Source organism: Podarcis cretensis (assembly GCF_951804945.1).
Source record: "Podarcis cretensis genome assembly, chromosome: 16".
Taxonomy (NCBI): domain Eukaryota; kingdom Metazoa; phylum Chordata; class Lepidosauria; order Squamata; family Lacertidae; genus Podarcis; species Podarcis cretensis.
In genome coordinates this window covers 22,747,590-22,773,316 of record NC_137186.1, presented here as the reverse complement: position 1 = coordinate 22,773,316, position 25,727 = coordinate 22,747,590, and the positions used below count along the sequence as shown (strand labels likewise).

At 45.7% G+C, this 25,727-nt stretch overlaps 1 protein-coding gene across 1 annotated transcript; it reads left to right on the top strand.

Annotated features, from left to right (window-relative positions):
* PLBD2 (phospholipase B domain containing 2) lies at nt 1–23,588 on the top strand. The gene is made up of 12 exons (XM_079956814.1): nt 1–269; nt 2,283–2,376; nt 3,393–3,551; nt 4,707–4,807; nt 8,268–8,482; nt 10,013–10,107; nt 12,134–12,294; nt 13,189–13,284; nt 14,523–14,594; nt 17,164–17,316; nt 18,045–18,207; nt 19,683–23,588. Exons 1-12 carry the CDS (start codon nt 55–57, stop codon nt 19,848–19,850), a joined length of 1,692 nt encoding a protein of 563 aa, XP_079812940.1. The 5' UTR covers nt 1–54; the 3' UTR covers nt 19,851–23,588.
* The last annotated feature ends 2,139 nt before the right edge of the window (nt 23,589–25,727 follow it).

Sequence of the window (25,727 nt, the reverse complement as noted above, 5' to 3'; positions counted from 1 at the left end):
GGGACTTGGACGCGCCTCCGTCCTGGGCCGGTGGGGACGTCCCTCGATTCGGCCATGGCGCGACTTGCGCTCTTGCTGACCCTGATCCTGCCCGGTATCACGCAGCAGGCCGCCCGGCCGCCTCCCTTCTTCCCCGCCGCCGGCTCGGAACCGACCCGCAGCTGCTCCGTGGTGCTGGATCCCGTCTCCGGACAGCTGGAGACTGTGACTGGCTGGGTCCCCGCGGCCGTTGCCTGGGCTAACCTGACCGAGGGCATCCGGGAGACCGGGTAGGTAGGCGGGCAGGCAGACGGGTGTCTGCCCACTGCAGCGGGTCAAATCAGTGTCTGGGGCAAGGCTGCGGTCCTAGACGGGTTTCCTTTATTGTTGGGACCACGCCCTGTTGGGCGTAGGTGGGCTTACTTGCGAGTAAACAGGCTGCTAGGACTGTCTTGCAAGGCGCGCGTGTTGTGATGAGCAAACCCAGAGGAAGGCAGTAGGGTTTGCTTCCGAGTAAACGCGCATTGCAAGCGTCCGATTTTCGTGCACGTTTTTACCGGGTGCAAGCTCAAATGAACACCGGGTGTTTTTGTTTTGTTGGAGGGGGTTACTTCCGAGTAAACGCGCAAAGGGGCCGCGTTTCAAAAGCGCGCAGACCCGGAGCAGGTGCAAAATGAAGGCAGTGGGGTTGAAGTTCGTGCGTGCCACACTGCGCTGCAAAAAGCGGTGCCCTCGGGGGCAGGAATCCAGGGCCGCGTTGGGTAGAATGAGCAGGAAGGCGCCACTAACGCGAAAGGGTCGGATTGCGACATTTCAAAGTAAACAGTCACAAGACTCAGAAGGGACTTAACATGAAGTCCAGAGTCTTAAGTAAGTTATCTGCAGCATTTATTCAAAAGCAGGACGCAGCAGGGAGGAGTGCGGTTTGCTGACCACCAGTAGGACTACTGAGAAACTCTTATTGGGTATGCTGGCACACATTGATTACCTCGAATTCGACACTACAGACTGTTCGACCCACACCAATTCAATACAGGGCCAGTTGTGTTACAATTAGGATTAAGACTTTCGTTCAACATACTCTTCAGTCTCCTATAATATATAATAATGGACTAATTTTTCATTTACATTGTTCATTTTTTAAATAACCTGTTATCAACACAACTGACTCCATTAGCTAGATCCACATTTCATTTTTCTTAATTCATCTCACCTTTCTTCAATTGATCCTATTTCCCCATAAAAAAGACCAAATATGTAGTTGGAACTGTTCTACCAGATGCCTGGCTATTTTTTAAAACTGTTTTTTGCTAAGGCCTCAGAGTTGTTAGGACACTCCCTCCCTTCCCCTCGCAGAACTACCAATTCCCAGAGTTCCCTGGGAAGATGGATTGAGTGCCAAACCATCTGGTTAAATTTCAGTACAGTGGACGCTTGGGTTGCAAACGTGATCCATACGGGAGGCGCAGGTTGCGATTCGATGCTTATGTGCAAAGCATGATTTACCGCTTCTGCGCATGCGCGACTGCCGAAACCCGGAAGTACCCGTTCCAGTACTTCTGGGTTTTGGTGCGTCCGTAACCCGAAGAAACACAACCTGAAGCATTTGTAAACCGTGTGCTGGAGGCCAAAGCGGGCACAGCACACTTACACACCCCTCTCTATTCAGGCAAGCAAGAGGCACGATCAGATTTTAAGGACATATACCAGGCGGGCAAAACAAAACACTCCAGGAGGTTGTGAAGCAAATCTGGGGAGCGATGAAGCAGCCTGGGGACGGAGGAGAGAAGGTGTATTTGTGAAGATGGTATGACCTGGGGACAGTCCCAAGGGCCAGTTAGAGATTCCTGGAGGGCAGGATTGGGCTCCCCCAGGCCTGAAGTTCTTTCACACTAAAGTTCACGTGATGGGTCTTGAGTTTGCATTTGAATTTTCCACACTCGGCAAACTTGACAGCTGATGACCCCGGGTCATGGAGTTGGTAGGAAGCCTTCATAATGAGGACTAGAATAGGCTTCCTCAACCTCAGCCCTCCAGATGCTTTGGGACTACAACTCCCATGATCCCTAGCTAGCAGGACCAGTGGTCAGGGATGATGGGAATTGTAGTCTCAAAACATCTGGAGGGCTGAGGTTGAGGAAGCCTGGACTAGAAGCTTGAAGCTGATTTGAAGTATGACAGGAGAGCTCATTTAAGGACTCAAGCAGAAGGGTGCTGGAGTGCAAGGAGGGGAAACGACAGATGGATTCCTTCGCTGGTCTTCTCAATACATTTTATTCTCTCTCTTTCTCTCTCATTTATAGATGGGCCTCCCTGGAACTAACCACCAATGAGAAATATAATGACAGCCTCCAGGCCTACGCGGCAGGGCTGGCAGAAGCAGCTGTGTCTCAGCAGGTAAGTGTTGGCGTACGGCCTCCACCCTCCACGTTTTCCAGCTTTATTGAAGACCCTTATCCCATTGCTTCAGCTCTCTCAGGACAAAACCATTTGAGGCAAGCATTAACCTAGAAATTCACCTTCCATGATGGCACTTATGGAGGGTGAATACAGATGCAGTGGTCTCTGAACATGGGCAGAGTGCCGGACCTGGAAGCCATTGTTACATGTTACCTGGAGCAGCAAGGAGCTACCCCCTGCCTGTTCTGAATGAACTTGAAAGATTCAGGAAGGGCTTCCAAACTCCCACCGAATATGGAAGGTTTTACTCGGGAGGATATTAAAATTAACATACAGTGGTACCTCTGCTTACGTACTTAATTCGTTCTGGAGGTCCGTTCTTAACCTGAAACTGTTTTTAACCTGAAGCACCACTTTAGCTAATAGGGCCTCCCGCTGCCACCACACGATTTCTGTTCTCATCCTGAAGCAAAGTTCTTAACTCGAGGTACTATTTATGGATTAGCGGAGTCTGTAACCTGAAGCGTATGTAACCTGAAGCGTATGTAACCCGAGGTACCACTGTACCTAACTTAAGTTATAGGTCCCAATCCTGGCCAATGGGGGTGAATTAAACATAGGAAGCTGCCTTACTCTGAGTCATACCACTCGTCTATCCAGTTCAGTATTGTCTACACTGACTGGCAGCAGCTCTCCAGGGTTTCAGACATTTCCTGTCCTACCTGGAGATGCCATTGGGGATTGAACTGTTAGTTTCTGTTTATGCCACTGTGCAGTGCTTGGAGTCACATTTCTCGTCCTTCCCTACGTGCTGGAGACTCTGCGTAATGGGGGAATGTGCCTGGAGCCTCCTCAAAGGCTCAGGTCTTTAATCACATTGGAGGAGCTTGGTCGAACACAAGTCCGACATGAACCGGGGACCTTTTGCATGCAAAGCATGTCCTACTGCTGAGCTACAGCCGCCTTTCGCTGTGGATCTAGCTCAGCCGCCTTAAATGTTTGTGCCTTTGCAGCTCATCTACATGCACTGGATGAACACGATGGTGGGCTACTGTGGGCCGTTCAAGTACCAGACCAACTACTGCCAGAAGCTGAAGAAATACATCGAAGCCAACCTCGCCTGGATGATGCAGCTGATGGAGGCAGCGGACGATTCTGAATACTGGTACCAGGTGCGGCATTCTGTTCTGAGGCTGGGGTGCCACCTGCATCAAACCTTTTCCCCAAAGCATCCTGGGAACTGTAGTTTGTTATAGAGTGCTGAGAGTTGTTAGGAGATCCACACACACACACCCTGTTCCCCTCACTGGGCTACAATTCCCATCATTCCCTGGTTAAACCACAATAAAGGGAAATGACAATATGCCAGCAAAAGCGTGTCGGTTTGTGATACCATTTTGCAGAAGCAGGCACTGTGTGATGAAAACCACGAATCAGAAAGAGGAGAGGGGGTTGAGTGGTGGTTTCAAGGCCCACTTTGTGGGTGGAACTGTGCAGTGAACTTTTAAACAACAAGCCGGATTTAAAAACACAACTTAACTTTTACGAGGATATAATAGAATAAAGAGATGGGGTGCTGTGTTTTTACAAGCATTGTGTGTGACTACCTGTATATCATAAGCACAAATGCCTCTTAACAAACAGTAACTTACTAGGTTGCCAAATGCACAAGTTGGCCCTAGTGCTTCTGCTTACTAGGGTTGCCAACCCACTAAAACTAGGTTTAAAGATACAAGGTGGCATCTTAATTGTGACATTGGGAAGGCTCTAGTGGAGCTCATACTGTTGTTAGCCACTCTGAGCCCGGCTTGGGCTGGGGAGGGCGGGATATAAATAAAATTTATTGTTATTATTTATTATATGACATGCATACCACACAAATAGCCCCAGAACTCAGAATGATTGTGCTCTCTGCAACTCTGAGCAAAAGTCCCTTTTTTTGTATGCTGCAAGAGAAGAAAGGGTCTACCAGCTACGAGAGGACTCGTCTGGTCCTTCCACTGCCGGAAAAACCAGTCGCTTAGCCACTAAAATGCACATATTATCCAGCTGCAGAAGTCCCAAGACACTGGGATATAACACCTTATAACATGAACATTAATGGTTGCTAATTTTGGTTCATTTCATCTTGTGCAATTGTTTGAATGAATTAATATTCAGTCTTCAAGCTGGCGGGTTCATTGCCTTCCATATGGCAGCGTAATTGCTGTTAGCTTTTTCTTTTTTCCTGATCCGAGGACCAAACTACATCTCGGATTGTTTCTTGGCTTTTTTTTACGGTTTGACTCTGTGAGTGATTCCTGTGTGTTCTCCATCAAAATGCCCAGGTACGCCTCGCCCTGCTGCAGCTGAAGGGCCTTGAGGATGGCTATAATGGCCGGGTGGCCTTCCCAATTGGCAAGTTCTCCATTGCACCCTTTGGCTTTCTGTAAGTCTGTGGTTCTTTTGCACATGTGAGACAATGCAGGAGGGGGGGGGGACATTTCATGCGTGCCTGGATTCTGCACAGGACTGACAGTGACACATGATGTTTAAGCCTGGGGTCATCAACCATTTTGGGCCCATATTTAAACTGTCCTGGGCACCGTGGACATAGCACCAGTGTGCACACACGCACTCACAACAACTGCATGCAACACACCCGCACCACAGTCACAGGTACACACATAGAGTCCTACCGCCATCGGCTACACTCCATTTTGAGAAAAAAAGTTTTCACTTTTAAAAGAACAACAACCAATTTTTTTTGCTAATTTGGAAGCCTAATTTTTTTTTGACAAGCTGATTTTCCTGGAGACTGCAGCTGAGGAATATTTGCGTTTGTTCCTGTGTAATGTGTGACATGTTTCTTTTTTGTTTCATTGGCTACGATGAATTTTAAGCCGCTATCCCTCATTAAGAAGCAGCTAGAGTGTAAGGAATGGAACCGTTTGGGTCTTTACCATAAGTTATTAGGGTTTAAGTCTTGTTTTTAAATGTATTTGCTGCTTTTGAGGTTTTTAACTGTTTCTAATTACCTGACATGTAAATCTCCTTGAGACAAGGGTTGAGAAAGGGGTTGGTAAATTAATTGTAGTAATTATTAATAATTACAATACAGTTATAGGTAAAAAGACATAGGAACATAGGTCAGTAGTCCATCTGACCTCTTCTTTCTTCTTTGGCGATCACTTGTAGCCGAGTAAGATTGTCTTCCATAAACACGGGTTTAACAGTGAGTCCGTAAGTGACTGTGGAGGCCAGTTCTGAATCCACACGTCCTTCCACTGTGGAGACATAGGTTTTTGGATGGGAGTTGATAATGGTGCGCGTTTGCCAAGCGTGCCTTTCTCTTAGCTCATTCCTCCCTTTCATCCTGAATTCGAGTGTCTTCAAAGCCCATGACTCCTTTGATAAAGGCTGTTCTCCAACTGGAGCGCTCGCAGACCAGTGTTTCCCAGTTGTCGGTGTTTATACTACATTTTTTAAAGATTTGCCTTGAGAGAGTCTTTCAACCTCTTTTGTTGACCACCAGCATTATGCTTTCCATTTTTAAGTTCAGAATAGAGTAGTTGCTTTGGAAGACGATAATCAGGCACCCGCACAACATGACCATCTGACCTAGCTTCTTGTTCTCACTGTAGCCAACCAGATTTGTGCAACTGCATCCCTCCCTACTCAACAATTCCCAGTACAGCGGTACCGGTTTAAGAACAGCTTAATTTATGAACAACTTGGATTAAGAGTGCTGCAAACCTGGAAGTAGGTGTTTTGGTTTGTGAACTTTGCCTTGGAAGTAGAACATGTCCCACTTCCTGTTGTGTGTGTTCCATTGGTAAATTGAGTCCCCCGCTGCTATGGGAAAGCACGTATTGGTTTAAGAATGGACTTCCGGAATGGATTAAGTTCGTAAACCAAGGTACCACTGTATTTGGGCGTTGTTGGACTACAACTCCCATCATCCCTGGCCATTGGCCACGCTGGCTGAAGCTGCCTATTTCCCAAAAAGAACTACCCTACTGGATGAGAACAAAGGCCCATCTATTCCAGAATCCAGGTCTCTTAAGCCCCTTTTCCTAAGATCCTCTGAACATAGCTGTCAACTTACAGATTTGAAAATAAGGGACCAGCAGCCTCGAAAATAAGGGATCAGCAGCCAAAATAAGGGATCAACAATTACTTTGATAAAATACATATTTTGTTGCGTGCAAATGGCTTTAGATACCTATTAGGGCCATAAATTACCATATAGCATATATTCAACACAAAAAAACAGCAACAATTTGTTGTTGACCAAGGACAGCTGGACATAGAAAGGGCCCCATTACCTTCAGTAGCTTATTTAAGGGACATCATTAATAAGGGACAGCAGCGGGACATGGCGCTGGGATAAGGGACTGTCCCGCCAAATAAGGGACGCTTGATAGCTATGCCTCTGCAGCACACAGGAGTTTAGTGTCTTGGCTGATGTGCTGTTGTTCCCTCCCAATGCTGTACTTAAATCTTAAAAGAATATAAGAAAACCCCTGCTGCATCAGGCCAAAAGGACCATCTGCTCCAGCACCCTGTTTTTTACAGGTGCCCCAATGGGAAAGCCCCAAAGCAGGACATGAACACACCAACAACTCCTTGCTTGTGGTTCCCAGCAACCAGCATTCAGGGACATTTACTGGCTCTGGCAGTGGAGGTAGAAAAGTATTGCCTCCCTGGTGTGAGCTAGATGAGTTTTGTGAGCTGCAGTCTCTTGGGCTGAGGGTTGTGTGTTGGGCTCATAGCTTATCTCTCCTAAGATAAGCAGGCAAGCTTGCTGCAGACGCCACAGAGTCCGAGGGGAACTCTTCCAACTTCCCCCACAAATGCAAAGGTTTCCAGGAATCTCGAGTCTGCATCAACAGCCAGGTCAGAGTGGGGTTGGGCAGCTGTGTAGCAAAAGCTTTTTTTAACTCCTGGGAGGCAGAGTGAGGTGGAGGTCAGGTAAAGCTCCCAGGAGACAAGCAAAGTTGAGCAACGAATTCCCCTTTCTAAGATCCCTGCCTAAGCTTTAAAATACATGGTTTGAGTGTGGGATGCCCCACCTTAATAATAATCCCTCCTGGAAGAGGCAATGATGGCAACCAACTTGTTATTGTTGTTGTTTAGTCGTTTAGTCATGTCCGACTCTTCGTCCAGAGCACGCCATGGACCAGAGCACGCCAGGCACTCCTGTCTTCCACTGCCTCCCGCAGTTTGGTCAAACTCATGCTGGTAGCTTCGAGAACACTGTCCACCCACCTCGTCCTCTGTCGTCCCCTTCTCCTTGTGCCCTCCATCTTTCCCAACATCAGGGTCTTTTCCAGGGAGTCTTCTCTTCTCATGAGGTGGCCAAAGTATTGGAGCCTCAGCTTCAGGATCTGCCCTTCCAGTGAGCACTCAGGGCTGATTTCCTTAAGAATGGATAGGTTTGATCTTCTTGCAGTCCATGGGACTCTCAAGAGTCTCCTCCAGCACCATAATTCAAAAGCATCAATTCTTTGGTGATCAGCCTTCTTTATGGTCCAGCTTTCACTTCCATACATCCAACCAACTTAGATGGCTTTAAAAGAGAATTTAACCTGCCCTCAGGTCTTATGGTAAAGGGCAGGTAAGAAATCGAATATATAATCAACATCATACTTTGGAACTCCTTGCACGTTCAATTTCGGCACCTGTTTAGTTCATCCTGTGCAGACGTGTGGAACGCTGACATGTGATTTAGCCTGGTTTTATCTTATCGTTGATTTTAATTATCTTTTTGAATTCTTAAAAAAAAAAATTATTCTTTTTCTAAAACACATTGAGGTTATTAAATTTTTTTTTACAATCAAACAGCATGTAAATTTTGTGAAATAAATAACAACTAAAATCATGGTCATGTGAATCGCCTCTGCTAGTTTGTTCCAGCTGGGGGGCGATTTGGAAGACCTGGAATCGGCCTTCAACAAATCTGGAAACCACCGGGTCCTTGGCTCTGGGTCCTGCTCGGCATTCATCAAGCTGTTGCCTGGCAACCAGGACCTCCTTGTCTCCCATGACACCTGGAATACGTACCAGTCCATGCTACGCATCCTCAAGAAGTATACTTTGCCGTTCCGGACTTCAGCCCGCAGTGAGTAGCAGGAAAAGGATGTGGGGTCGAGCAAGGGACCTTTGACCTCCAGATGTTGTTGGACTACAGTGCTCATAAGCCCCAGTCAGCATGGCCAATGTTCAGAGATGATCCAGCAGGCTTTTCAAAGGTCTCTTCTTTTTTTCTTTATTTTGACAAAGTAATAATCATAAATAAATAAGAATAAAAATGTGCACCCCGCCACTGAGACCGTTCCATTGTAACTATCCAACCTCCCAAAATTTCAACACCTCTTGCGATGGTTTGACCCCTTTCTGTTTTAACAGTACAAATTCTACAAACACCTTCCATATCTCCTCAAAATCATTTCTCCTGCATATTCCCCATCTTACCTTAATGGCACATGTTAATTTATCATTTAATAGCTATGTCCTGCACCTCTTTATACCATTCTTCTATTTTATATTCTGCTTGCCCCTATCACTTCCTAGCTATCATAATTTGTGCAGCTGTCAATAAATTTGTGAGCAAGTCCTTCATAGCCTGTGAACCTTCCATCCTATCATAAATTGATAATAATGCTACCTCTGGACTTTCGGTCCAGCTATAACCCAGTGATTTCTGTTATCTCCCTTAACACCCTTTGCCAGAAAAAAATGTACATATTTACACCCGCACCACATGTAAACATAATTCCCAGTTTCCTGGCATCCCCCCAACATAACACCAAATATTCCTTGTTTATTTGAATTAATCCAACTGGTGTTAAATACTGTTACAAGAAAAAACTGCTCCTTTTCCCTTATGGGGTATCCATGAGCCCATATAGAGTCCTTAAGTAGGTTCTCTATCGGTAGGAGAAAATAACCAGAGAATATTGAGAATCAAAGCAGCTAATAAGCCTGATCTTTATTAAACTATTGCAACAGGGTCCCCCCTCACCACACACAGGGATGGAGGAGAGGAACCCCAAAAAATGATGTGCAAGCCCTTATATACACTTGAAATTGCCCACCCTGTAGCTCTAGACCAGCCCCCAAAACATCATACATACATCACAGAAGGAGACAGTCTCCAACAAAAATCCTGTTCGTCAGGATACCTGATAATGGCCACTGATTGCTCCACCTGGGCAGCCTGGTCATTCTTTTGTGATGGTAAATACTCAGTTCCTGAATCCAGGCCACAGGCTCACCCTATTCATACACAAATACACCCTTAAGACAGGATTTGTGAGCAAAGGGACAACGGGGAGGTTTTCCCTATTTGCCTCCCATACTGCAGAGGAATATTTGAGGTCACTGGGGAAGTCAAAATGGCTTCAGGATTGCTCTCCTGTACTATTTCAGACACATGGTTTATATACTTAGGTATGTGTTTGCCATGAACATTTATGAACATTTATTTTCTATTTGGGACCTTAGAATTCTTATAACAATACCATCTCCAAATAATTTATAATGATTTTCTTTTATTCATATAAGAATCGAAGGTCTTTACTGGAGGGGGTGGGGGGCGGTGTCTGTTGCCATGGAAGCGCTGACGACTGCTTGCAATTGGGCTCCCCAGGTGACAGCTTGATCCCCGGGTATGTCCAGTCTTTCTCCTCCTACCCGGGTGCCATCTTCTCTGGCGATGACTTCTACATCTTGAGTAGCGGCTTGGTGAGTGGCCCCTGTCTCTTCCACTGCTGTCCTAGATAAAGAGTTGTTTGACCTACAGCCAGCATACAGAACCTTCCTCTGCTGCAGATGTCATCCGAGATGGGTTCAAACTGGAACCTCAAGAGACTTGGCTAAATATAGCTAGTAGCATGCAGAATAGTAGGTCCTGCACTACGACCTGGTGAATGCTCTGTCCCATGAGACTAGGGCCCTTCAGGATTTAACCTCCTTCCATCAGGCCTGTAAGAAGATCTATTCTGCCTGGCCCTTAATTTGAATTCAGCCTGATCTTTTATTTCCCTTCTCTTCCTCCCCCCCCCCCCTTTTATGAAGATTACCCGCTCTGAGTCCCCACAGCTAATTCTCCCCTGGCCTCCTCAGTGGCCCAAGTAGGACTAATTCAGCCAGCTAGCTCTGGTGATTATCTAATGCTTATTAGATGGATTTCCCCTAAATTGATTTCTGAACTTTGAATTTTATTGTTATTCATGTTTTTATACTGTATTTTATGCTGCTTTTACAATTAAGTGTATTAAATTTGTTGTTAGCAGCCCAGAGCCCAGTTTTTGAACCGGGAAGGGCGGGATACAAATAAATTATTATTATTACTATTATTATTATTATTATTATTATTATTATTATTAGGCCCTGCACTCAGGGCAAACATAATTCAGTAGGAATATAAAATATCTATTGATTCAGGCCTTTGGTCTATCTAGCTCAGTATTGTCTACACAGACTGGCAGCAGCTTTCCAGGATTTCAGACAGGGAGTCTTTTCCAGCCCAAAGAGAGCCAGTGTGGTATAGTGGTTAAGAGCGATAGACTCGTAATCTGGGGAACCGGGTTCGCTTCCCCGCTCCTCCACATGCAGCTGCTGGGTGACCTTGGGCTAGTCACACTTCTCTGAAGTCTCTCAGCCCCACTCACCTCACAGAGTGTTTGTTGTGGGGAAGGAAGGGAAAGGAGAATGTTAGCTGCTTTGAGACTCCTTAGGGTATTGATAAAGCGGGATATCAAATCCAAACTCCTCTTCTTCTTCTTCAATGCTAGAGATTGAACCAGGGACACAATCCCCACTTCCAGATCCCAGGTCGAGAATCAAATTGGTGCTACTGGGACAGTCATAGAATTGCAGAGTTGGAAGGGACCCTGAGGATCATTTCGTCCGACCCCCTGCAATGCAGGAATATGCAGCTGCCCCATACGGGGATCGAACCTGCAACTCTGGCATTATCAGCACCATGCTTTAACCAACTGAGCTATCATTGGCCCTGTTGAAGGACACAGAGGCTGCCTTGATGACCTTTGAAAATTCCTCCTGTTTAGGAAAACATCAAGCAAATGGCTTTATTTCTGTGCTTCTGGAAATCACTGAATTCTTGCAGATAAACTCATAGGAACACAGGAAACTGTATTGTACGGGGTCAGACCCATCAGTCCATTTGACTCAGTATCGTCAACACTGACTGGCAGGGGCTCTCCAGGGTTTCACACAGGGTCTTCTCTTGGCCTTATTAGGAGATGCCATAGGGCAGCCTTTCTCAACCTTGGGTCCCAAGTTGTTGTTGGCCTACAACTCCCATAATTCCCAGCTCGCAGGACCTGTGGTCAGGGATGATGGGAGTTGTAGTCCAACATCTGGGGAGGTTGAGAGGTTGAGAAAGGCTGGCGTAAGGGTTGAGAAAGGCTGGCGTAAGGGTTGAACCTGGCACAGGGTCTTCTCTTGGCCTTATTAGGAGATGCCATAGGGCAGCCTTTCTCCACCTTGGGTCCCAAGTTGTTGTTGGCCTACAACTCCCATAATTCCCAGCTCGCAGGACCTGTGGTCAGGGATGATGGGAGTTGTAGTCCAACAACATCTGGGGAGGTTGAGAGGTTGAGAAAGGCTGGCGTAAGGGTTGAACCTGGCACCTTCTGCATGCAAAGCAGGTGTCCTCCCACTGAATTCTGCATCTGGGAACCCCCCATCAGACAACTTGGGGTTCCCAGATGCAAGGCTTGCTCAGGGCCTTTTCCCTCTGCAGGTATCTCTGGAAACCACCATTGGTAACAGCAACAGCAGCCTGTGGACGTTCATCCAGCCCGAGGAGAGCGTCTTAGAGTGGCTGCGCAACATCGTGGCCAACCGGCTGGCAACAAGTGGAATGGAGTGGGCGGCCATTTTCCAGAAGTTCAACAGCGGCACGTGAGTGAAGGAGCCATAGCTCCATAGATAAAGCACAGGTCCTGCATGCAGAAGGTCCCGGGTTCAATCCTCAATGGCTTCCCCAGTTTTACAGGATCAGGTAGAAGCTGGCGTTGTTAAAGTTGCGAAACAACGAAGCACGGGACGAAGAAATGGAGATATTTCTGAAACAGCAATGGGATATCAGCTCTGCCCAAGGCGTGGTGGAGAACAGCAACAACCGGGGGAAAGAGAGACATAACATTTTACAAGGACAGGAAGAAACACCACGGACAGAATAATTGCCACACACAGGAAGAACAAGGATATAGTGTTGTATTTCTATAAATCATTTAATGTGTCAACACAAATAGAAGTTATTAATATTGCAGTTGTTGTATAAGGGATTATTATTTTGACCGGATTGTAATTGAAATTAGTAAGATTTTGGAACACAGAAATAAAGAAAAACATCAAACCATCGATTCTAGCACGCGGGGGGGGGCACCTAAATTATATAATTCAGTATTTGAATGATAGGTATTAGTAATTGTATTATAATTTGGAATTGTTGTAATGAGGCTATTGGATGGTAATTGAAAATTAATAAAAAATATTATAAGAAAAAGAGAGAAGAAGCTGGTGGGCTTAGCTTGTTGCTGCCCGAGATCCAGTTAGACTACGCAGAATGAAGTAAGATGGATAAATCTTGCTCACACGTGTTTCATTTTTAAAATCTTTACAACAGTCCTGCAAGGTAGACTACTGCTGTTATCCCTGTTTGCAGATAGAAGGTGTGGATTAGGCTGAGAGGGAGCAGTTTGATTCAGGGGCCCCTAGTTCACTTTCACACCACTCTTAATTCAAAAAGCATTGTGCATGTTGGCACTCACCTGTTCTGCTTCTTTGCCACAGGTACAATAACCAATGGATGATCGTGGATTACAAATCTTTCGTCCCAGGGAAGGCCAGCCTCCAGAAGGGCGTCCTCACGGTGCTGGAGCAGATCCCGTAAGTGCTCCAAACTGTACCTCATTGGACAAGCAGGGATGCCCAGCTTCGCCCTCATCTCCACACACCTTTAAATATTGCGCTTTCCCTGCTTAATAGCGGCCAGGTTCATGTGTAACACTGAGCCCAGCATCCTGGCTTACTGAGCTAGGATTAGTGCAAGCAGCTGTGAACCAAGAAACTATATTATTATTAGCCTTGCATCGATTTTATAGCCCACACTTTGTCACAAAGCGGAGGAGAGAAACCACATCGCTCAGTGGCAGATCATCTGCTTTGAATGCAGAAGGTTTCAATTCCCAGGACCTCCAGACCTGCTGCCTGAAACCTTGCCTGTCAATAGACAATACTGCACTAGATGAATCAGTGGTCTGACTTAGTATAGCTCAGTGGGTGAACATCTGCTTTGCCCCCTAGTTGAATTCCAGTTATGGCTAGGGGGAAAAACTCTGGCTGAAGCCCTGGACAGCTGTTGCCAGTCAGGGCAGACAGGTAAAGGTAAAGGACCCCTGGACAGTTAAGTCCAGTCAAAGGCGACTATGAGGTTGTGGCGCTCATCTCGCTTTCAGGCTGAGGGAGCTGGCGTTTGTCCACAGACAGCTTTCTGGGTCATGTGGCCAGCACAACTAAACCGCTTCGGCCACAACGGGACACCATGATGGAAACAAGAGCACATGGAGATGCTGTTTACCTTCCCACCAGAGCAGTACCTATTTATCTACTTCCACTGGCGTGCTTTCGAACTGCTAGGTTGGCAGGAGCTGGGACAGAGCGACGGGAGCTCACCCCGTTGCAGGGATTCGAACCGCCGACCTTCTGATTGGCACGCCCAAGAGGCTCAGTGGTTTAGACCACCCACGTCCCTCAGGGCAGACAATACTGAACTAGATAGGGCAGTTGTTTGATTCACTATTATTAGACAGTTTACTATTTAATTCAACTATTTAATTTGGCAGTAGCTCAATGGTTCCAGCATTTGCTTTGCATGCAGACAGCCTTAGGTCAATCCCCAGGGATGTCTCCAGATAGGCGAGACCCCCTGCCTGAAATCCTGGAGGGCCGCTGCCTGTCATTGCAGGCAATACTGAACTGGATGGACCAGTGATTTGATTTGGTATAAGGCAGCTTCCCAAGGCACCAGGGAGGAGGTGAGAGCTTTGCAGGATATTCCCAGCACTGAGACTTGAGTGCCAGACTTTCCCCCTGACCTCAAAATAACAATATTTTGATCTCTCCAGGGGGATGGTGGTTTTTGACGACAAGACCGAACTGCTCTACCAAGAAGGCTACTGGGCGAGCTACAATGTGCCGTAAGGAGTTAATTTCATTGTCATTTCACTTTTAATTAGTATACCGCCTTTCTCTGTTGCTACACACGACGTGGTTTATAGCAACAAAATATACAACAAAGAACGCACAGCTTATCATAATCCGATCCAATACAAAAAGTCATAATGAAGCCTAACTTTAAAATGGATCGACTTAAATGAAGTAATATTCAATAATCTGTTAGAATGTAATAGCACACAATAAAATCAACTCAAAATATCAGCAGATCATAATTAAACAGAAATTAACTCTTAGCAATAAATAATTGCTAAACTACGATTGATAAAAAGAACTGCACGTCACAATGCATAAAAGACCACCATACATACATGCAAAACCATGTTTCTCTTTGCCTCTCGCTAACCTGGCTTCTTCCACCTTCTGATCTGTCTTGCTCCCTTGGGAGGCAAAAGGCAGCTGTGGTCCTGGGCTGGGGGCTACGAGAATCAGTGACATAGCATGGCATCACTCTGAATCCAAGCAGTCTTTGAAATTATTATTATTATTATTATTACAGATTAAAAACAGTCGAAAATGACAAATGCTGTTAAAACAAGACTAAAACCCTAATAAGCAGGCACTCATGGAAAAGATACATCCATCAAGCTAGGAAAGCCTGTTGGGAAAAAACGTCTTCAGTTGTTTCAAGACAGTGCAGATAGTAGGTGCCTGGCAGGGGCAGCCATGCTAAAAGCCCTGCTCCTCTGAGATATATATATATATATATATATATATATATATTTATTAAATACCTGTAGATTTCAGGGCGGTTCACAGCAAAAATCACAATAAAAAAAAACACAGAATACATAATAAAAACAAAATAACCCAATAAATCCCCCCTTCCACAACACATTTTAAAAGGGCATTGGATGTCAATCAGCCAAAGGCCTGGTTAAAAAGGAAAGTTTTTGCCAAGTGCCTAAGGATGTATAATGAAGGTGCCAGGCAAACTTCCCTGGGGAGAGCATTCCACAGATGGGGAGCCATTGCAGAAAAGGCCCCTTCTTGTGTTGCCACCCTTCTTGAGGAGGAGGCACACAAAGGAGGGCCTCAGAAGATGATCTCAGGCTCCAGGTAAGTTGATATGGAAAGAGGTGGTCCTTGAGGTATTGCGGTCCTGAGCCGTTTTAAGTTACTGCAGAGTGGGCTTCTGAGATCTTTGGAACTTGCAACAGAGACTCTCCCACAGACCACAGCAATCTACTGGGTGTGTAAGGGATAAGGCAGTCTCTCAGGTAACCTGGTCCTAAACTGTATGGGGGCTTTTACATTCGTGCCAGCCCCTTTAACTTGACCCGGTATCTGATTGACAGCCAGTACAAATCCCACGAGCAAGGGGTTACCATATTTTTTCCTCTATGACTCACTTTTTCCCTCCTAAAAAGTAAGGGGAAATGTGTGTGTGTCTTATGGAGCGAATGCAGGCTGCGCAGCTATCCCAGAAGCCAGAACAGTAAGAGGGATTGCTGCTTTCGCTGCGCAGTGATCCCTCTAGCTGTTCTGGCTTCTGAGATTCAGAATATTTTTTTTCTTGTTTTCCTCCTCCAAAAACTAGGTGCATCTTGTGGTCTGGTGTGTCTTATAGAGCGAAAAATACGGTATATGCTGGCTGAAAGCTTTGCCTTACAATTTGTCCTGCCGCTGAGAAACCTTCCTTCAGGAGCTAAGTGACAACCTCTGGATTGAGCCATGATCTAGTCCCACACCAGCCAATGTGTTATAGTGCCAAACTAGGACTTGGAGAAACCTGAATTCAGGTCCCCACTCAGCCGTGAAGCTCACTGGGTGACCTGGGGCCAGTTGCTTCCTCTCTCAGCCTAACCTACCTCAAAGGGTTGTTGTGAGGGAAGAGGACTGGAAGAAGTTTAAAGACTATCTGCAGAAACATTGCAAAGTTTATGAATGTTAAAAGGATGTTGGATATAAAAATAATATGGCATTAGTGATATAAGTTTAAAAACTATGTAAAAAGGTAATAGAAAAAGGGTGAAAGACCAAGTTATATTATGTCAAAAGTAAATAATATGTTAAAGGTGTTTAAACATTAGAAGGAAAGATCGGAGACATAATAGAATGATTTTAATAATTAGAAATGAGTTTTGAAAGAGGGTAAGGATTTGCTGTATCTGACTGGGTAAAGGGGAACATAAAAAAGGGAGGCGTGAGGAAGTCAAGAAAGAAAGTCTGGTAAACATGAATTTAAAAGTTGGAATTTTTATTTTTTAACTTTTTTATTTCTTTTTGATGGATGGAATTCTCTCTTTTCTGTATTTTGTTTTTCTTATCTGTTTTATGTGTAATTGTGATTGTTTTTGTTCTTTTACATTTTTGTGGTTGTTATGTTTTTTATGTTTCTTCTGTAAAAGCAAATAAATATATTAAAAAACAAAAACAAAGGGTTGTTGTGAGGATTAAATGGGGAGGAGGAGAGCTATGTGTACCACCTTGAACTCCTTGGAGGAAAGTTAGGCTGTAAATGCAACAAATAAAGAATAGACTTCCCTCTAGCCCCCCGACATTGCTCAATGGCTTTTTCTCCACACCCAGATATTTTAAAGAAATATTCAACACCAGCGGCATTCCTCAGCTAGTTCAGAAATATGGCGACTGGTTCACCTATGAGAAGAACCCCCGAGCCCAGATTTTCCGGCGCAACCAGACGCTGGTCTGGGACATGGGCTCGATGATCCAGCTCATGAGGTAAGACGTCAGCCCGTGCTGCCCCCTGCAGGCTGGGAGTTGCATGAACAAATAATGGATACTACACCACTGTCTCCTTGCTGTTGAAATGGGGTTAGGGTACAAGCTGGACAGCACGTTTTTTGGAGCAAGGCATGAATTGGAGAAAACGTTGACTTAGAAATTGGATTGGGTGTTCACTGGCTCATGTGAAACACTGTCCCTGGTTGGGATGGAGAAGATCTTTGCTCACTTTGCACTGTAAAGTGAATCCATTTAATTTGTCAGTCCCAGGCTTATTTGCAAATCGAATCACAGCCATATTATTTATTTATTTATTTATTTATTTTATTATATCAATATTATTGCCATTGCTACTGTTATTGCTGTTGTTATTATTGCTGTTGCTGTTACACTTAAATTTATTAATCGCCTTCTATACCATCATCTCAACATGATTTTCATATAAAATAATTGAAAACAAAAACACATGAAAACATATTTAAAACAAGACTAAAACCATAACGATTGAACCTTCATGGTAAAGGCCCATTTATCCAGCTGGGAAAGCCTGTCGGAAGAAGAAGGAAAAACCAACTATTTCCCGAAAGTGCAGATTGTGGGGTAGTATTGTGAGCTAAGAGGACCATCACAGTGAGCCCTTGCATTTCTGCATCTCCCACTATGCCATCGCTTGAAGCCCTGACTGCCCTGTCCCCATTCACATCCTCCCTGTGCTCTCCGTGCAGGTACAACAACTTCCCGAAGGACCCACTGTCCCGGTGTCAAGGCTGTGATCCGCCACAGAATGGCGAAAACGCCATTGCTGCCCGCTCAGATCTGAACCCTGCTAATGGCACCTACCCCTTTGGGGCCCTGCGTCAGAGACCACACGGAGGCACTGATATGAAGGTATGGGGTTATGAATATCATAATATCAAAAGAGCCTGTTGGATCAGGTCAATGGTCCCATCTAGTCAAGCATCCTCTTCTCACAGTTGGCCTAGATTTTTTTGATTTTAATCATGTTTCAATATTAATTACACTTAACGTTGATGATGATATTGATTGATTGACAAACAAACAATTTTTTATATTATTATTAAGAATAAGAATAAGAAAGTACTGTACAGTGGTACCTCAGGTTACATACGCTTCAGGTTACATACTCCGCTAACCCAGAAATAGGGCTTTAGGTTAAGAACTTTGCTTCAGGATAAGAACAGAAATCGGGCTCTGGCGGTGTGGCAGCAGCAGAAGGCCCCATTAGCTAAAGTGGTGCTTCAGGTTTAGAACAGTTTCAGGTTAAGAACGGACCTCCGGAACGAATTAAGTACTTAACCCGAGGTACCACTGTATTATTTATACCCCACCCATCTGGCTGGGTTTCCCCAGTCACTCTGGGCGGCCCACAACAGAATATTAAAAATATGATAAAACATCAAACATTAAAAACCTTCCCTAAACAGGGCTGCCTTCAGATATCTTCTAAAAGTCAGATAGTTGTTTATTTCCTTGGCATCCACAGGGCGGGTGCCACTGCCAAGAAGGCCCTCTTCCTGGTTCCCTGTAACCTCACTTCTCGCAGGGAGGGAACCGCCAGAAGGCCCTCAGCGCTGGACCTCAGTGTCTGGGCAGAACGTTAAAAACTTCCCAATACAGGGCTGCCTTCAGATGTCTTCTAAAAGTTGTGTAGTTATTTATCTCCTTGACATCTGATGGGAGGGCGTTCCACAAGTTGGGTGCCACTGCCGAGAAGGCCCTCTGCCTGGTTCCCTGTAACTTCACTTCTCACAATGAGGGAACTGCCAGAAGGGCCCTCAGATAGAATATATTAGGCTTGATTTTGTGTGCCTGCATTTTTATGACTCCTACGCTGCATTCCTTCCCTGTCTGACCCTGAAATTGGCACAACTGGTCCTTTGGGATGTTTTGCTATGTCTATGTTTTGAGTTAACACCAGGGTGAAGCCGAGCATCTCCTTGAGATCTTCCAGGGACACAGATGGGAAAAGAATGTCAACAGCCTCCACTGGTGGCTTGGTTGCTAAGATAACTGAGGTTAAAGTGTGATAGTTAGGGCCAAATGGTTTGGGGGCACCCCAAGGTAATTGCAGGGGAGTCAGTTTTAAACAGCTATTCTTTGATAGATATTTCCATTGCAAATGTAACAGCAAGGAAAAAATGTCTGCTCATGTTCACAATAAGAATAAACCATGAATCAAGATGGCGGCGGATTGTATTGAAACGTAGACAAAATCCTGCTCCTTCATCTGAGGAATCATCCTGCCAGATTTGGTTTTCAAGTGGTTGGAGGCAGCAATTTTGGGAAACGCTAGCACAGGTCATTGCGTCCGTGACTCTACCTCACCTTCTTCCTTTTGCCAGGTCACTTCCTTTGAGATGGCCAAGAACTACAGTTTCATTGCCACCAGCGGGCCAACCTGGGACAACCTACCTCCTTTCCAATGGACCACCTCTCCCTATCGCAATCTGATACATATGGGCCATCCTGACCTCTGGAAATTCTCGCCCATCCAGGTCCGCTGGGGCTGATGCCTCACGGGCTCTGTGTGTGTCTCAAACTTTTCCCATCATGCTCGACAAGACCCCAGCTGGTGCTGTGGGGCTTTGTGGGTGAGCGTGTCGCTTTTTATTCTCAAAAGGGCAAAGGTGCTTGATAATGAATGGATACAATCGGGGTTATTCAAAAGCTGTGATTCCACGGAGACACCAGGAGGGGGGAGCGCTGGATTTGGCTGCCTGCAAATCCCAACTTTCTGTTAGTTTGCTTGTTTGCTTTTCAAAGTTTCTAGTCGCAACAATAAGCCTCGAAAGAGTCCAGCCAAACGCCTGCTTCCAGCTCATTAAGCCAGATGGGTGGCTGAATTAAGATTGCTGGTGTTCGCGAGTAAAGTGAATTATTGGGGGTGGGGGAAGAAGAGGGAGGGGAGTGTGAAATCCACAAGCCTCACCTGCTGAACCATACTCCCCTCCCCCAGTTTTAGCCAAATCGCACCTCCCCCTAGAACAGCCTAAAAACAAGAGTTAAGGGGGTTTCTCAAAAAGTAAAAGGGGGGCATTCTTCCATCTCCTACCCCTCCATTAATTACGCCATGCATAATTCCTTGCTATTTCTATAAGAACTTCCAAAAATTACTCAAAATTGCAAGATCAGCCTTGCGGATTAAGGTGAAACGGCTTGTATCATAACCAGCGCTGGTTGCAAGATTCTGTTCTCTGTGCTGCAGAATATTTAGCTCGTTTTAGCACAAGATACACCGCAGCCCAGGACTTGAGTGTGTGAGTAAGATCATAGGGAGGGAGTGTCCCCGTTTTTCCTCCCCTTGCCTAGGCGAGAGAGTAAGATTTGTTCTGCCTTACCCAAGCTGCTTCTTCCTGCTTCCTGAGCTAAAAACTCCAACCCATCTCCCTGCAAGGGCCAAGACTTCAAACCTCTCTCCTGCCTGCAGGAATCTTGAGCTCCTACAGAGCTGCTCTTGCTAGTTGCAGCTGTTGATGTTGTTATGCTCAGGTGTGAGTCTTGAGCTCTCAAGAGTTTTGTAGAGGGAAGATGCACAGCCCTGACTCCTGGGGATTTTCCTTCCTTTGTGGGTTGTATACCAAAGGTGTGGGTGCCTGAGATCTGCACACTTAACTCCAACCGGCATGGCTTTCCCAGACAACGCCAAAATCTCCCATGCAGAGATGGACATAGCAGGGAAGGGTTGTAGCTTAGTGGTAAAGCATGTAGAAGGGCCCAGCTTCAATTCCCAATGGTCTCTCCAGGTAGGGCTGGCGGAAAACAGGCTGAAGACCTAGGGAGCCTCTGCCAATCAGTGCAGACAATACTGAGCTACATGGTGCAATGGTGTGACTCAGTTTAATGCCATTTCCTGTGTTCCTATGTAAACCAACAGGAAGGGGACACGGATGAAGCATGTGCTTTGTGTGCAGAAGGTCTCAGGTTCACTTCCTGGCATCTCCCAAGTGGGATTAGGAAACACCTCCATCTAAACCCATGAATAGTTGCTTCCAGTCAGCATAGACAGTATGCACTAGATGGACCAATGGTGGGATTAAGTACAAAGCCATTTATCCTGTGATCCCTGGCACACGCACAAGAGGCTCGGATTCCCAGGATCGTTTGGGAAGACCTGGGCAAAATCTAAGCCATTTCCTATTTATATAGTCCGTTACCTATTTATATGGATGCTCTTCCTGGGCTAAGCATCTCTCTCCCATGGTGAGCAAAATGACTTCCCAATTTTCGTATTGCCATTTCTCTCTGGTTGTTGTGTGTACATACATATGGTTGAAAGTCAGGGTGGAGAACCTCAAGCCACCACGGGGGCCCTGAATGTAGCCCCTGGACCTCTCCTTATGTCCCCATAGCTGTCCCCAGGACACACACCCCACCAGCCCTCCTTTTGTGTTTTTGCCTGGCCAGAATGTGCCCTTAGTGTCTGATAATACCCCTTTTTTTGTTTGCCTGGATACAGAGGGGTATATCTGAGAGCATGTAGAAACTAGCCCACTGTCCAGGGGCAAAATCTACACTCTGTGCCCTGCCCACTCTTGTCTCTGGCCCCACCCAACACTGGCATCTGGCCCCCGGAAGATTTCCTGGGAGGAAATACAGCCCTTTGTATGGAAAGAGCTGCTCGCTTCTTGCTGTAGATCTCGGCTGCATAGGCCGTTGCAATGATGAGATCCTGCCCTTCTTCATATTGCTATTTCTCTCCTGCATTTATGTGCATGTGTGAAAGCGAGGTACTTGGCTTCCTGCCTTAAAAGCAACCCCTTGGCATGACAGGAAGCATTTGCTAACGGTTTGTTTTGCTACTGTTGCCTTGACTCTGCTTCCTTTATCAAATCCTTGGACTTCGTTGCAGAGCAGGGATCCTCCAAGATCTTGTTGATTTGCAGCTCCCTATCAACCCTGCCCATTGTCCATGCTGGCTGGCGCTCCCAGCGACTTCCAGAGAGGCACATGTGTCTCAACCTTGTTACAGAATTGAAGCAAATTCTGCCGAGCATGCGCAAAGTGCCTTTCCTATCATCATCATCGAGTAGCCACAAATTCCCCCCGCAACCCAAATATCTGTAGGCGATTAACAGGCATTCTGATAGATAATCTGCCTCTTGGCTGTTTCCAACTGGCTGCATTCACACCGCAGTTTTGGTTCCGTTTTCCAGACACTTCCCTGTTAATTTCAGCATTATATTTGAGCTTTCAGAACTGTAGTGAAATATAGCACAAGTTTGGAGCTTGTTTTCATGTTAATCTGCAGATGTATTTCTTTTTCTCCCCTGGAAGAAAACTTGTGCTATATATTCTAGGAAGTGGCTTCGAGGTCATGTGAAAGCTCAAGGTATAACATGGAAATTGTCAGTTATGGGAATGTTGGGGAAATGGTATAAACCACTCCGGAAGTGCTTTTTATGTCATGTGGAAGCTGAACAATAATGCAGGAATTAACATTTAGGGAAATGTCAGAAAAATAGAATCCCCCGTTGTGTGAATGCAGTGTATGGGTACAGAGACCTCTCTACGTATAAAGCACAGAGTTGGTATTTTCTATGCACGGGCATCGGGGGGGGGGGGCAGGCTTTTCAGCGCACAGTGCAACATGGGAGCAGAAAGTGCTGACGTAGAGCTTACTTGTTCCAGCTCAAAGATGAGCAGAAGAAAGTGGATCTGGAACTACTGAGGGATCTCCACCTCTCCAGTTGTTTAACCATAGCAACAACCAAACAACTCCTTCCTCCCCTAAATATATTGCTCAGTTGAAGAAAGCTTGGAGCAACCAGGAGTTGCATTTTTGTGTGGAAGGACTGTAAATTCAGTTCTGTGTGGATGCTCCCAAAAAACTTCCAGGGCTCAAATTTATTTCCCCCCCCCCCAGTCTCTGTCTTTTGCACTAGTCTCCAGTTGGTGGTTTAGAAAGCGGGAAGGGGTGTCTATTTAAACAAAGCTTGCTCACCCCCTGCTTGAGCCAATGTGGGCTTTATATTCTAATTACAAGCATGAAAAACGCAAAGGAAAACCCGAAAAAGCAATTTGCCTTCAATGCTTAGGAGTTACAAGGGACGTCTTTCCTCCTTTTTTCCTTATTCTTGAGCCAAAAAGGATATGAATCAGTCTGTTGGTAGCATAAACTCTGTCCCTGTGGATCAGGGTATATGAGTGTATTGGTCAGCTATATGAAGGGAATTTGGTCTTGCCTTGTATGATCAAAAGTTATTGTTATGATTTATTTTTGGTTTTAATAAATATCAACACTAACTTGACATCCCATGTTCTGCTTCAAGGTCTTTGATATTTGCCCAGAGGAAACAAGGCGGGAATTGTTTGAAATCACCAGTTCGGTGTATAAAGTCACATCCCCTCTATCACACACACATGCACACACACTTCTCTCTCCCACACACCCTTTCTTCCCTCTTTTGCTCACACATTTTACCTGTTTCCATCACTCACACACCTTCAGGCCAGTATCATCTCAGGTTATGCTGGCAGAAACAGGTGCACCAATCTAGAGGAAGTTGGCTGTGCAATTTTAAGATTCTCGGGATCAGAGCTTTTTGTTTCCATGAGCTGGGATCTTGTAGTATTGTTTCATTGTCCCATCAATATGATTCTGACTGTCAGGGACTGAACAGAGGAGGAATGGTGGAGACGCCTCCCTAGCCTGACCCTTCCAGAGAAGAAGTTGATGACAGTTCAGAATCACAACAGGGGTTTGAGGGAGATCACGGCTCAGAGGCAGATGAGAGGAAAAGCTGGGAAATAATAGGAGATGAAGAAGAAGCAGCACCAGCTGACGGACTCAGTGTCTTTAGAAAACATTCCAGACCTCACCTCTCCCTGAACCCGGCGGACATTAAAAGTAGGAGAGCAGACGGCTCAGAGGCAGAGGGCACTTTTCAGCAAGCATAGTGATGACACATGAAGAGGAGAGAGGAAGGGGGTGGAGACTCACTCAGGGCAACACCATTATTCCAAAACGCTGCATTCCCAGGCCTCTGTGAATATTGAATAAAAAGCAGTTGGTAATAACTTTTCCTTGTCTATTTGTGACAACCAGCCGTGGGGGTTGGTTCCTCGGCTGCCTGACGCTGACTGGGGAACTGACTTCAGTCCAGATTTCCTAGGAGAATGTTCAGAAGTTGGAAAGGCTGAAGTGGTGTTGCGAAGAATTCCAGGGCAGCGAGAGCCATGCGCACCCTCCCAATCTCTGGATTATTGCTGTCCAAACTTTTTTCAAAGAGAGCCAGATTTGATGAAGTGAAGGGCCATGAGAGCTGACCAAAGGGCCAACCAAAGTTGTTAACTTTTTTTTTAGGATTGAAGTTGTTGATTTTTTTAAAAGGATTTCCCCCAGGAAATGAACTGCTGCGGGGGCCAGCTTAAACCGACCAGTGGGCCAGATCAGGCCCCCGAAACGCACTTTGGACATGCCTGCTTTATGGAGATAATCTGTTGCTGGGGGTCAGGGGGTGGGGTGATATTTGTCAGGACTATGGTAGGGGACAAGAGGGCTAATCCCTTTCTACTGAAATTCATCCCCCTCTTTGAAGCAGCTGTTTACCATTTTAAAAACCACCCACATAAGTTTATTATTACTAAAAAAATATTAAAAAATGATATGCCACCTTACTGGATAAGTTCTCCAGGGTGGTTTACTGGTTAAAACTACATCAGCTGTTATAGAACAGCACTCCCAGAGAATAACAGTTCAAATAATAAATCCTGTAAGATATAAATCGTTGAAAGAAAAAGAAGTACAAGATCCCCACAGCTGAACATCGTTGGCTATCTAGAAGTCACCTGAATTGGCTTTCTAGAAAGACTGTAGAGCAAGCTGAAAGGCAAGCCAGAAGTTAGGGTTGAAAGGTACATGAGGGCAAGACAGGAGGAAGCCAGAAGTCATTGTGGAAAGAAGCTAGGAGGTAGCATCAAGGACAAAGGTCAAACCGGGAGGCAGGAATAAGCCAGAAGTCAGGGATGAAGGTCAAACCAGGTGGTGGAATTCAGGAGCAAAAGATGCTGCAATAAACTTAGAGCTGAGGAAGACCGCACTTCTCCAAACTGCATTGAAGCCCTCTTTTCTATGCCCTTAGTTCAATTGACAGATCATGAGACTCTTAATCTCAGGGTTGTGGCTTGGAGCCCCACATCGGGCAAAAGATTCCTGCATCGCAGGTGGTTTGACTAGATTACCCGGTCTTCCAACTCTACAGTTCTATGATTCCATGGCACTCTTTCCTATTCAGGAGCCAGCCCACACACAGCCTGGGCATCCCATACCGCCCATGTAGAGGCCAAAATGTGCAGTTCAGTGACTTGCCATGAGGGGCAGCTGCACAGAAACCCAAACCACCTCCTGCAAATCTCCTGGGATCTAGTACTCTTGGGTATCTGCTGGC